Here is a 13,160-nt window from a genome sequence, read left to right on the forward strand (position 1 = left end):
ACTAAATGAATGTGAAAAGATTCAAAATTTGTGGGATTGTTTTAAAACTGTGCTTAGGGGGAAAATTTATAGCACTAAACATCTATATTAGAAAAAAAGGCCTAAATCAATTACCTCAGCTTTCAACTTAAAAAAAACTAGACCAAATTAAGTGTAAAATTAAATGCAAAGTAAGTAAAAGAAAGGAATTAACAAAGATCAAAGCAGAAGTCAATGAAATAGAAAACAAACAAACCAAAAGTAGAGAAAAATCAATGAAACCGAAGCCACTTCTGTGAGATCAGTATAGTTGACTAACCTCTAGCTAGACTGGTACGGAAGAAGAGTCACAAATGACCAATATCAGGAATGAAACATGTGGCATCACTACAGATTCTACAGGTGTTCAAAAGACAGTAGGGGAGTATTATGAATAACCTAGTGTCAATTCATTATACAACTTGAAATAGACAAACAGCTTTAGAGACACAAACTACCAAGCTCACCAAGAAGAAACAAACTGAAGAGCCATAGTGCTATTATAAATTTTTATTTTGTAGATAAAAACTTGCTCACAAAGAAAAATCCAGGCCCAGATGGTTTCACTGTTAATTCTACTAATTACTGCATGAAGAAATAATACCAATTTTATACAAACTCCTCCAGAAAAATGAAAAGGAAGGAATACTTCCCAACTCATTCTTAGGGACTTATTATAAGGCGACAGCAATCGAGACAGTATGGTATTGGCATACAGATGGGCAAACAGATCAACAGAACAGAAGATTCTAGAAACAGATCTACGTATATGGACAATGATTTTCAACAAAGGAGCAAAGCCAATTCAGTGGAGAAAAGATTATCTCTTCAACAAAAGGGGCTAGAACAACAGGAAATCCACATACAAAAAAATATTTTTTCACCCACATTTGATACCATATGCAAAAATTAACTCCAAATGGATCAAGGTCTTAAATGTAAAACAGAAAACTATAATACTTCTAGAAGAAAACATAGGACTAGGGCAAGACTTCTTAAATAAGACATCACAAATACAACCTATGAAAGAAATTAATATACTGAACTCCAAAGTTAACTCTGGTTTTCAAAAGAAGTCAAAAACTGGAGAAAATATTTGCAAATTGTGTATCTGAAGAAGGACTTGTTTCTAGAATATATAATAGGAAAGCAACCCAATAAAAAGACTCAGCCTAAGATTTGAACAGGCACTTCACCAAAAAAGATACACAAATGGCAAGTATGCACATGGAAAGATGCCCATCATCAGTCATTAGGAAAATGGAAGTTAAACCACAATGAGCTACCACTACACACCCATTAGGATTAAGACCAACCACACCAAGTTTATGATGATGTGGAGCCACTGGAACGCTCGTGGGAATGTGAAATGCGACAACCGCTTTAGAAAACAATTTAACCATTTCTTAAAAAGTTAACCATACTCCCATCATAGGATCCAGCTATCCCACTTCCAGGTATTTACCCAAAAGAAAGTTTAGGTCCATACAGAGACGGTACACAAATGCTCCTAGCCACTCGGTAATTGCCCCAAACTGGAAACAACCCAAATGTCCATCGATAAGTGAATGGGTAAAGAAACTGTGATCTATATAAACAATGGAATACTACTCATCAGTAAAACAGAACGCACTTCTGATACTTGCTTCAACATGGATGTATCTCAAAATTACTATGCTGAGTGAGGGGCACCTGAGTGCTCAGTTGGTTGAGTGTCTGACTTCGGCTCAGGTCATGATCTCCTGGTTTGTGGGTTTGAGCCCCGAGTCAGGCTCTGTGCTGACAGCTTAGAGCCTGGAGCCTGCTTCAGACTCTGTGTCTCCCTCTCTCTGCCCCTCCCCCCCCTCAAAAATAAATAATCATTAAAAAAAAATTATGCTGAGTGAAAGTTGTCAGACAAAATAAAAAAGAGTACCTAATGCCTGATGCCATTTATATAAAACTCGAAATACAAACTAGTGATACAAAGCAGGCCATTATTTGCCTAGGAATGTGGGGGGAAAGGGCAGGTAGGGGGCTAAACAAGGGATTCCCAAGGGGCACAAGGAAACTTCTGGGGGCAATGGGTATGTTCATTGTCTTGATTGTGCATACATATGCCACAATTTATTGTCATTGGACACCTGTGCACTATTTCATATCAAGTATATATCAATAAAGCTGCTTACGAAAAAAGAAAAGACACAGGGACATTAAGCAACATGGCCAAGGCCTCACAACAAAATGCCATAGTGTGGATATACCATATCTAATAACTCCCTACTACTAGGGTATTGTGTGATCTTCCATTAGAAATAAAATTGTGACAGAAAGAGAAGAAGGGAGGGAGGGAAAGAGAGAGAAAGAAAGAGAGAGAAAGGAAAGAAGGAAGGAAGTAAAGAAAAAAGGAAAGGAAAGAAAAGAGAGAGGGAGAAAGGGAAGAAGCGAAGGAAGGAAGGAAGGAAGGTAGGAAGGAAGGAAGAAGTGATACAATCCCCCTGTGCTGTCTTTGATTTAGACTTATTTCCTTTTTCCTTATGCCAGTTTTCAAGAAAAACCATTGGACAGGACAAAGATTAAGCACATGTCTAAGTCTATTAGCAAGTGGGTCACGCTTCCTCCTTGCCGCCTCCAAAGCCCATTTTTTACCAGAATGCTTCCTTACTGGGAAGGGATAATAGGTTGCATTTTCTCTCTCCTCTTTGCCCACGATTACCCCATCCTTTCTTCCCATGGAACTGCTGACAATCAACAGGTCTCCCTGAGCTCAATTTGCCCCACCTGGGGAACAAGGCTATGACTGATCTCTTCCAAAGCTATGAGGTTTTGAAGGATGGCAGAGCCTTCTGTGATGACCAGGGGTCTTGGTCCCGTCCCCGCCGGGGTCTTCTTGGTTGAAGTTGTCTCCCTGTGAGTCACTTGCACCAGGGGTAGTGCCCTACCTGCTCCCCGAGCCAGGGAACTGTGGCACCCTCACCTGTTTCTTGGTGTCCACCTCCAGAATGTCCATCAGGTTGATCATGATGTTTTTGTGTGTCTTCTTGTACTTCCCGACCCGCAGCGAGACAGTGAGCCAGCCGGGGCGTCCCGTGCACATGAAAGTCTTGCTGCCCTGCTCCTTCCATTCCCGCACCTGCAACAGTGGGACAGAGACTGAGCTGGCCCCACCAGGGGTCCCCAGAGCAGCTCGCGGCCCTGTTTTCACGAGAGGGCGCCTGGAGTGACGCCTTCCCGTGTGAGCAAATATTTACTGAGCCTCTGCATCCTGCCAGGCCCTGGCAGGCCCACAGGCCTTTCCCTCTGAAACCTCCCCGGCTAGTGTGGCCAACAGAAAAGCCGAGGTGTTACCACACCCCCAAAGCAGGATGAAGAAAGGGCTAAAAAACAGGATCAAAGTGCTATGGAAACAACTCTAACTGGGAAGCTCGGGAAAGGTTTTGTAGCCGTCATAACACAACCTGACAAGGGAAAACCATCTACTGGGTGCCCCCACTGTGCCAGGCACCCACTGTACACTGTGGGTACTTTACTTCTCCCAGCAACCCCAGCAGGGCGGGATGACCAGCCCTCTTTTGTAGGTGAGAAAACCGAGAAGCAGAATAATTTGGTCAATCAACCAGTGAAGGGCAGAGCCCAGATTCACAGGCAGAACTGTCCAACTTCAGACCTGGAAAGATAGATGGGCTTGTGTTAACGGTCAAGAACAGAATAACAGTTAACACTCATTACTGAGGCTCATTATGTGCCAAGCCCTGTTCTAAGCATGTGTGTGTGTGTGTGTGTGTGTGTGTGTGTGTGTGTGTGTTAACCCCTGTCACTTGAAGGGCGAGAGTAGGGGCAGGGAAGGACCACCAATCCGATGGAAGGAAGAGCTTTGCAAAACCTCTACTCTAAGTGACCAGAACACAAAACACCGAGAGCAAACGGTGAGGTGCCATGCCTATCAGGAACACGGGAGGAAGTGTCCCCTTCCTACTGAGAAGGACATCTGTCGCTGTGAGCTTCAACCACCCGTTTCCTCATCATATGCTTCTAATATTCCCATCTTCCTTTGGTCCAGGTGATGCTGAGTCTAGCCCTGCCCCAGAAGGTGGGCACAGGACTGAGGTCTGATTCCATCCTTCGGGCCATAGTGACAGGTTCAGGGATGGGCCCAGGATCCCAGTCAAGACAGTAAGACCTGTTCTAGGAGAGGCGCTCCCATTTTACTGGGGTTGCTGAGCTGGCTGGATGAAACTGCTGGGGTTTCCACAGGGAAACGGGTCTCCCTGAGAATGAGGTCAACCGGGAGGAAAGCAGAGCCAAAAGATGGCAGAGGGATGGAGAGTTGGGAGATTAGGGACAGGCGATCCTGGATCCAGTCATACCTGAGCCAGTTTTACTCCTGGACTTTTCAGGACCTGGGCCAATAAAATCCCTTTTTGTTCAGGCCAATCTGAGTTTGGATCCTATCACATGCAACCAAGTTGTGGAGGACGTTGCATTGAAGCAAGAGCTGTTTGTGAGGCAAACCGCTCAATATGGGGGAGAACTTTCCTACCATCAGAGGCCAGAGCACCCTGTGAAACAGAGGTGTTCGAGCAGAGGGGGGTTACTGAGGAAGAGATTTCTGTGAAGGGGTGAGAGGTGGGATTCCACCATCAAGCAGGCCTTGCCCCTGCCTGACTCTGCAGTCCCAGGACTTCAAACTCAGCGATGCAGGAAATGAATTGTGGGTGCGTCGGATGGGCCACAGGAAGTGAGTCTGAGGTTTTAAAGCCTGAACCACCGGTTGGACTGGATCCTGATGCGAACCAAACAAGAATCTGGGCAGGGAGGCAATGTTCTTGTGACCACGTGCCAGAGAGAGGTGGGGACGGCCAAGATAAGGGGCAACTACTTAAGTGGCTGGGCAGATGGCTGTTACCACGAGCTAGGTGTGAGGCAACAGAACCAGACCTTCTGGGTGGAATGGAAAGGGCTGGGAAAGAAGATAGGTCAGAGTTCAGGCTCTAAAACCAGGCTGACCTGGGGTCCAGCCCCACTTACTAGCTATATCCACTTGGACACATCACTACGGCTTCAGCTTCAATTTTTCCACCTGTAAAACAGGCATAAGACCTACCAGGGGTGCTGTGAGATTAGAAACGATGGACATCAGGGGCATAGGCGGTGGCACATGGCAGGTCCAAGGCAGTGGGCTGGTTTGGGCAAGCCCCTTGTCTTCCTGTCCAGTGAACCCTATGGCTTCGTTCAGGTGAACAAGCGCTCACTGGGCTGCTCTGGGCCAGACCCCATGGGCCCGATGTGAGTTGGACAACGGTCCTTGCCTTCAAGGAGCTCACACTCTGATTGGTGGGGAGGAGGGGTGGACGGTGACAAATACATGGAGAATCTGAACAAGTGGAAAGAGCTAGGAAAGAGGGTGCAGCTGGGAAGGGAGGGTAGGCAGGGCTCTGGAGCTGTGACTGATCAACTGAGGCCAGGGCAGCCCACGCAAAGCAGTTCCAGACGCTGCATCCTGCCACCCAGTCCAAGGTCTTATCCTTCATGGGAGTGGCCCTCAGCATCCATCTTCCCACTCTTGCTTGCAGCACCCAGCCCTGCGCCAACAGAACATGGAGGCTGCTACACCTGCGGTGAGGGTGGTGGCAGGAAACAGAAGCTCCTTGCAACCTAACACCCCTAAGAGAGGAACATAAGCAGGGGCAGAGGGAGCCAAGAAAATGCCCAGACCCGATGCTCATGCCAACGCTGGGCACGGAGAAGGAGGCTCCACTGTGAGCAGCGGCTGGGGCACAGGCTCTGGGGGCGCAGACACGGAGGAGGACTTCCAGAGTTACTGGAGATGCCTCCCCAAGGAGTGAACGCCAGGCCCAGAGCCGCGCCGCGAGGCTCCTCGCCCTGGCTGGGTGCTACTTTCTCACTTTAGTCCTTCAGTCTACAGGAGTCCACAGCTCCCGGCTGCTACAGAGTAAACTCCAAACTCAAGGCCCCGCCCCAACCTAGCTCGGAACTGACTTCCAACCTCCCGCTCTGGACCTTGGCTCAAATCCGACCCTCCCCCTGACACCTCTTCCTCCCTACTTCCCAGTCTCTAGTGCCAGCTCCACCTCCCAGAGGGCCTCCCCGCTCTGAGACCGCTTGGGACTGGTGGCAGCCACCTGTGCACGGCTCACCTTCCCCTATCTCGTGATCCTTTATACCCCTCTGGGGACCCGCACGTGCTCCGCACATAGTAGGCACTCCACAGACACTGAGCGACGTTCTGTCCCCCGAAGGCCTTTGCTCACTCCGTTCCCTCTCCGGGAAGCACCCCCCCCCCATCACATTTTGAGTTCAAACCCCCTCCAAAACCGGCGCACCGCCTGCCACCTCGTACCCGGCGTGGCGCTCTCAGCGCGCACGACCGAGTGCCGCGGACCGGCTCCGGTGCGCCCCGCCCGGCGTCGCTCACCTGCTTCTGGATGTCCCGCACACGCTGCCCGTGCAGCCGCGGCGCGCTGCTCAGCTTGAACACCACCCAGGCGCGCACGTAGTAGTAGATGTCGAAGATGAGCGAGAGCGGCAGGAGGAAGAGGCACACGAACACCCAGCGCTGGTGGATGAGCACGAACTCCAGCCCCTTCACGCGGACCCAGAGCAGGAAGAGTAGCGCGCATACGGCCAGCGACACGGCGGGCTCCATGGTGGGGCCAGCGGCGCGCCGCGCGGGGGAGGGGGTGCCAGCTCGCGCCGCCTGTCACCGCCACCCGCTCCTCGCCCGCCTGCGCCCGCGCCGCCCGCAGCCCGCTCCCGGGGAGTCTTGAGGTCGCGTCGCCGCCTCGCGATTGGCTGGGGTCGCAAAGGTTCGGTGGGCCGAGACCCGGCTGGCGACCAATGGTGAGCCGCGCCGGAGATCGGACCAGGAAACCGCTGCTTTTATTGGCTGCGGGAGTCAGGCCGCTCCACCCTCTTCTCTCCGACGCGTGGGGAGGGGTGGTCGGGGACACGCGCGTTGGTGGGGTCAACTGCGCCCTGCGGTGCTGGAGGCTGTGCGGACGCGGGCGGCGGCGGTCGAGGGATGCGGCTGCTGCCCCTGCTCCTTAAGTGGTGCCTCCTCGAGGGTCGCGTTAAGCGGTCATGGGTTGGGTTACTTCCGACGGGTGCGGTGGGGGCTCCCCACCGCCCTGGGTCAGCCACCCTGCAGCTTGGCCCAGGATTCCTGTCCCGGCCGGCCGGAGAGGATGCAAACCTGGCCTTGACCCCGGCAGGTCAGGTCACTCCGTGCCCGCAAGACCACATAATGCACCTTTTATTTAGTCTTGAGGCGCTTTCTGTAGATTCATTTGAGTTACACAGCAGTTCTTTTTGGGCGGGGGGTAGTAGTGTGAGCCCCATTTTATCCACGGGGAAACATTCCAGAAGCGTGAAGACCTGTCCCTGAACTCCAAAAGGCTTTTGAGGGACAGGCTGTCGTCAGCACCCTTCCCCGTTTTCCACTTGCCTGAGGCAGATAGGACTGGAGGGGGAAGAAGGAAGGAAGGAGTCCCAGCCATTGCAAACGCAGTAGCGGCCACTGTGCCCTGCAGTGTCGCAAGCCCCAGGGGTGGGGTGCTCTGGGGCAGTCAGTACAGAGGAGTCATGACTGTTACCGGCGTTTCACCTCAATTCTGTAGAAAGCAGGTGTTTTTTTTTCTAATATTTTGGAAAGTGTAAGAGATTTTTATTTTAGAAGCTAAACATGACTGATCAGGTCCTACACTGGTCCTGCTTACCTATCCACTTCCCTCTCTTTCATCTTTGCAGAAACATGCACTCTTAGGTGGTTCCCTGGGCCCCATTACCCCTCATTTTTTCATTGCCTCTGCTCACGCTGGTACCTCTGGAATGCTCTTACCCAGGTCCTTAGTAGAGCTAACCTTAAACACATCCTTGAAGCCAGCTCAGGGCCACCTCTAAAACTACATTTATGGCACTTCCTTCCCCTTTCAGGTGCTCAAAAAATAGAGTGCATCTGTCACGATTCTTTCACGTTATTTTTAAAGTATCTATGTGTCTTTCACCCCCACAGACAGCTTTAGGGCACATGATGTCTCGTTCACTTTTGTATTTCCAGTTTCTAGCATAATGCTTGATGTTAGACACTCCGGCTTTTGTTGACCAATGAATGAATGAAGAATGTGGGCTGAGGCTCAAATATTCATTGGGCTTTAAAAATGAATAGTCTAGGGGCGCCTGGGTGGCTCAGTGAGTCAGGCGTCTGACTCTTGATTTCTGTTCAGGTCATGATCTCACAGTTCATGGTTTTGAGGCCCGCGCTGGGCTCTGTGCTGACAGTGCGGAGCCTGCTTCGAATTCTCTCTGCCCCTCCTCTGCTCGTGCTCTTCTCTTTCTCTCAAAACCAATAAACTTACAAAAAAAAAAAAAAATAGACCTGTTTTGTCTTATACAACAGCTCCTAGCTATTGGCTTGTGGCCAATCCAAGCTGAGATGTACTTTAAGTGTAAAACACACTGGATTTCAAAGGCAGTACAAAAAAGAGAATGCAAAATATTTCATTAATAATTTTTATATTGATTACACATTGAAATGATGTTTTGATGCCCTGGGCTAAATAAAATATTAAAGTTGATCTCACTTGCCGCGTTTGCTTTTTAAAGGTGGCTACTAAAAATTGTTAAATGACAGATTTGTCTCAAGTTCTATCTCTCTGAAGCTCCAGTCAAGAGGGGGCAATTGAAATGCAAACTTCATACACAAAGTTACCCTGCAGCCACTATGGAAAAGGCCTTTCCTCTGCTTCCTCTGCCTGAACTCAAACATTGGAACTGTTAGAGAGGGCTTTGCTTTAAAAGCTTAACCATCCTAGGGGCACCTGGGTGGCTTGGTCAGTTAAGCATCCGACTTCGGCTCAGGTCATGATCTCACGGTCCGTGAGTTCGAGCCCCGCGTTGGGCTCTGTGCTGACAGCTCAGAGCCTGGAGCCTGTTTCAGATTCTGTGTCTCCCTCTCTCTCTACCCCTCCCCTGTTCATGCTCTGTCTCTCTCTGTGTCAAAAATAAATAAACGTTAAAAAAAAAATTAAAAGCTTAACCATTCTAAAACAACAACAATAACAAAAAAGCAAAAAAAAAAAAAAGGAAAACACACACACACAAAAACCTTAACCATTCTGAGCGTCGTTGGACTATTAGGTAATTGGGAAAGTTAAGTTCCACCTAAACATCACCGTTAGACTGAAGTGTGTTTGCTTTGTAGGAGAAACCTCGAAATGACTGCTGATCAGAATAGTTTACACTTGGGAAGAGGAGGAAGAAGCCTCAATAAGACTGAGAACTCTCAAAGAAGGAAAGGAACAAAAACATACTCAGAACAGTTGTTTACCCAGCCCGCATGTTCTCATTCTCTCTTCCTGCCTACCCGCCTGTGTCTTTGATTCTTCTTTTCTGTCTCCGTAAACCTCAATCTTTGGGGCTGCTATTGTCGAGGTGAGAAAAATAGTAACCTCCAGTTGGGCCAATTAATTAATTTTACCTTTTAAATGAACATGTCGCAAAAGGGCTTATGATTGTGTACAGTTTATGAATGTTAGCACATGGAGGGGTTCTTGTAACCACCAACACAATCATCACCCCCAAAAACTCCCTCCTTTGAGGTCATGTCCTTCTCCCACCTTTAGCCTCTGGTGACCACAGCTCTGTTCTCAGTTGTATAGTTTTGTCTTTTCCAGAGGTAAAGTTCGTATGAACAGAATCAAATCATACAGTTTATTACCTTGGGTCCGTTAATTGTTTGTAGAGGATTATTTATAGTGGTAAAACACATACAACAATGATCATTTTAGCTATTTTTAAGTGGGACAATTCAGTGGTATTAAATACATTCACATTGTAGTGCATCTATCACCACCATTCAGCCCCATAATTCCTTTCATCTGAAACTTTGTGCTTTTTACACAATAACTCCCCGTTCTCCCCTCCCCCAACCCCACCATCTCATTCAGAGCGAAGAACCACCATTCTTGACTTGAGTTTGACTACTCAAAGTTTCTCATAGAAGTAGCTTACTTCATTTAGCATCATGTCCTCAAGGTTCATCCTCGTAGCATACTACCGAATTTCCTTCCTTTTTAAGGTCGAAATATCCCATTGTATGTACCGCTTTTGACTTATCCATTCATCCATTGATGAACACTTGGGTTGGCTCTGTGCGTTAGCCATGTCCACAATGCTGCTATCAACATGGGCAGACAAATATCCTTTCGAGATCTTGCTTTCAATTCTTTTGGGTATGTACCCAGAAGTGGGCTTGCCGGATCCAATGATAATTTTATGCTTAACAGGAAACTGTTTTCCACAGCAGCTGCACCATTTTCTGTCTTCACCAACAATACACAAGGGTTTCCATTTTCCCCACATCCTTGTCAACACTTGTTTTCTGGGTTTTGGTTTACATTTTCTTTTTCATAGTGGCTGTACTAGTGGGTGCGAGGTGGTGACTTGTTGTGGTTGTGATTTGCATTTCCCAAATGATGAATGATGTTGAGCATCTTTTCATGGGCTTATTAGCCATTCGTATACCTTCTTTGGAGAAATGTCTGCTGAAATCTTTTGCCCATTTTTGAATCGGGTTTGTGGTTTTTGGGTGTTTTTTTTTTTTGTCATTGTTGAGTTTTAGGAGTGCTCTATGTATTCTATATATTAATCCCGTACCAGGTGTATGATTTGCAAATATTTTCCCCATCCCGTGGGTATTGGGCCATTAATTTGTGCCCAAGTCAAGGAAGCTCCCTTTGGTGGGGAGTCTCTTCATGAATGCACATTGTTGTTAATAACTGTACATTATTTACATGAAAGCCCAGTCAGAATGCTTAGGAATAGGATGTTCTGGTGAACAAGCTCTCAGATTAACCGGAGAGTCAGCAAAATCACTTTTATAGTCTGACAACGTAGCAGACTTCCTATAATGTGCGTCCCTGTTTCTTTCATAATGAATATAACCTAATCAATACAAATTGTTGTGTTTTTTTTTGTTTTTTGTTTTTTTTAAGAGGAAGAGAGAGTGGTGGGAGGGGAGAGAGAGAGAATCTCAAGCAGGCTCCACACTCAGGCGGAGCCTGACACGGAACTTGATCCCACTACCCTGGGATCATGACCTGAGCCAAAATTAAGACTTGGACACTCAACCGACTGAGCCACCTGAGCACCACAATAATTTTTTTTGTGAAGGAGCTCAATAAACACCAGAGTCCTAACAAAGAGCATCTCCTTATATGCATACAATACATCTACTGAGATTGTTTGGTCCTTGTGATTAGTCTGAGGGGTAGCAATGCAGCAGACTATTGATCTATATTGTTTTTATTAAAAAAAATTTTCTTTTAATGTTTTTATTTATTTTTGAGACAGAGAGAGACAGAGCAGGAGCAGGGGAGGGGCAAAGAGAGAGGGAGACACAGAATCTGAAGCAGGCTCCAGGCTCTGAGCGGTCAGCACAGAGCCTGACGTGGGGTTCGAACTCACAGACTGTTAGATCATGACCTGAGCTGAAGTCGGACGCTTAACCGACTGAGCCACCCAGGTGCCCCGATCCATATTGTTTTTAATAAATAGGGACATCAGACTTGGGGGGCCTAAACCTGCCTGATCAGTGTCTTAATCTGGTGAGTAGATAAGCCAAAATATGGCTCTCATCTTCTGGATTTTTCCATCACTTGAATATGCTCCCTTGATTACTGGGGGAAGTGCCGTTTCCTGTGGTTCAGTTCCATGACATAAAGTGGAAATTTCAGAATAGGGTTTCTTAAAATGTAGTCTACAGACAATCCACCTCAGAACGCTGGCCAAAATGCCAGTTCCTGGACTCACATATCCCACTGCATCTAAACCTTCAGAGGTGAGTCCCAGGAATTGGCTTTTTAAAAAGGTCTTCAAGTTATGCTTATGCTTGCTAACGTTTAGGAGATTGGACTGAATGTTTCTTGACTCTGAAACTTCTCTAAGACTATTTTATATATATATATATATATATATATATATATATATATATATATATAAAAGCCCTATATATATAAATATATAAATATATATTATATTTATTAAATTAATAATTAAATAAATAATTAAATTAATAATATATATTTAAGCCCTAATAAGAGGTTCTTATATATTTATATATATATAAGAGGTTCTTATATATATATATATATATAAGAGGTTCTTATATATTTATAAGTTTAATATTATATTTATTAAATTAATAATTAAATAATTACGTTAATAATATATATTTAAGCCCTAATAAAATGTTCTTTTCCCTTGCAAAGTGCCGCTTTCACCTAAAAGTTTATCCAGAAAACTAATTTCAGGTAGTCAAGATTTCATTGTCTTATTACCTTGACTTTCTTAAGAAGAGTAAGCAGTTTTCCAAGTCTCCAAGATAAGACTTTAACTGGATTGTAGGGGAGTTGGCTTTCTTATACTAGTGGATGGAGTCATTCATTCATTCATTCACTCAGTCTCTCACTTGTGATGCTTTGGGCTGCACGTAACTCAAACAGCCACAAGAAGAAGGGTGCTTCTTTTCTTTTTTTTTTTTTAACATTTATTTATTTTTGAGACAGAGAGAGACAGAGCATGAACGGGGGAGGGGCAGAGAGAGAGGGAGACACAGAATCGCAAGCAGGCTCCAGGCTCTGAGCCATCAGCCCAGAGCCTGACACGGGGCTCGAACTCACAGCCCGCGAGATCATGACCTGAGCCGAAGTCGGACGCTCAACCGACTGAGCCACCCAGGCGCCCCGGGTGCTTATTTTCTTATGTAGCAAGAAGTCTGAACATAGGTTGACCCAGAGTTCGTTAATTCACTGGCTCGGTGATATCTTGAAAGATCCAGATCTTCCTATCAGCTGCCTACACTGTCACTCTCAGGTTATCTTCTATGATGATGGCTGGAGTGACCATCATTCCAGAAGATACAGCAACATCCAGCAGAAGAAGGAGAATCAACTCTAGGTGGAGACTACTGATGTATAGGAACCGTGAAAAGTACTGGGGATAGAGCGGTGAACTAGACACAGTCCACACTCTGACAGACCATTGTGGGGGAATCTATGATGGGAAAATTTCCAGTAAATTTTCATTATCACACATATTTTCGAACACATGAAATTTTCTTAAATTTCTTTTTATATTTTAAAACC

At 46.5% G+C, this 13,160-nt stretch overlaps 1 protein-coding gene across 1 annotated transcript in view; it reads right to left on the reverse strand.

Moving 5' to 3' along the window:
• Positions 1-6,746, reverse strand: part of DHCR24 (24-dehydrocholesterol reductase) — a 28,422-nt gene extending 21,676 nt beyond the window's left edge. The window contains exons 1-2 of the mRNA XM_042997307.1: positions 6,434-6,746; positions 2,975-3,130 (exon numbers count right to left, since the gene is read on the reverse strand). Coding sequence (XP_042853241.1) covers positions 2,975-3,130; positions 6,434-6,664 — 387 coding nt within the window. The 5' untranslated portion in view covers positions 6,665-6,746. The remainder of the gene's footprint in view (positions 1-2,974; positions 3,131-6,433) is intronic.
• Positions 6,747-13,160: the final 6,414 nt, after the last annotated feature.

The sequence above is a fragment of the Panthera tigris genome, chromosome C1, assembly GCF_018350195.1.
Source record: "Panthera tigris isolate Pti1 chromosome C1, P.tigris_Pti1_mat1.1, whole genome shotgun sequence".
Taxonomy (NCBI): domain Eukaryota; kingdom Metazoa; phylum Chordata; class Mammalia; order Carnivora; family Felidae; genus Panthera; species Panthera tigris.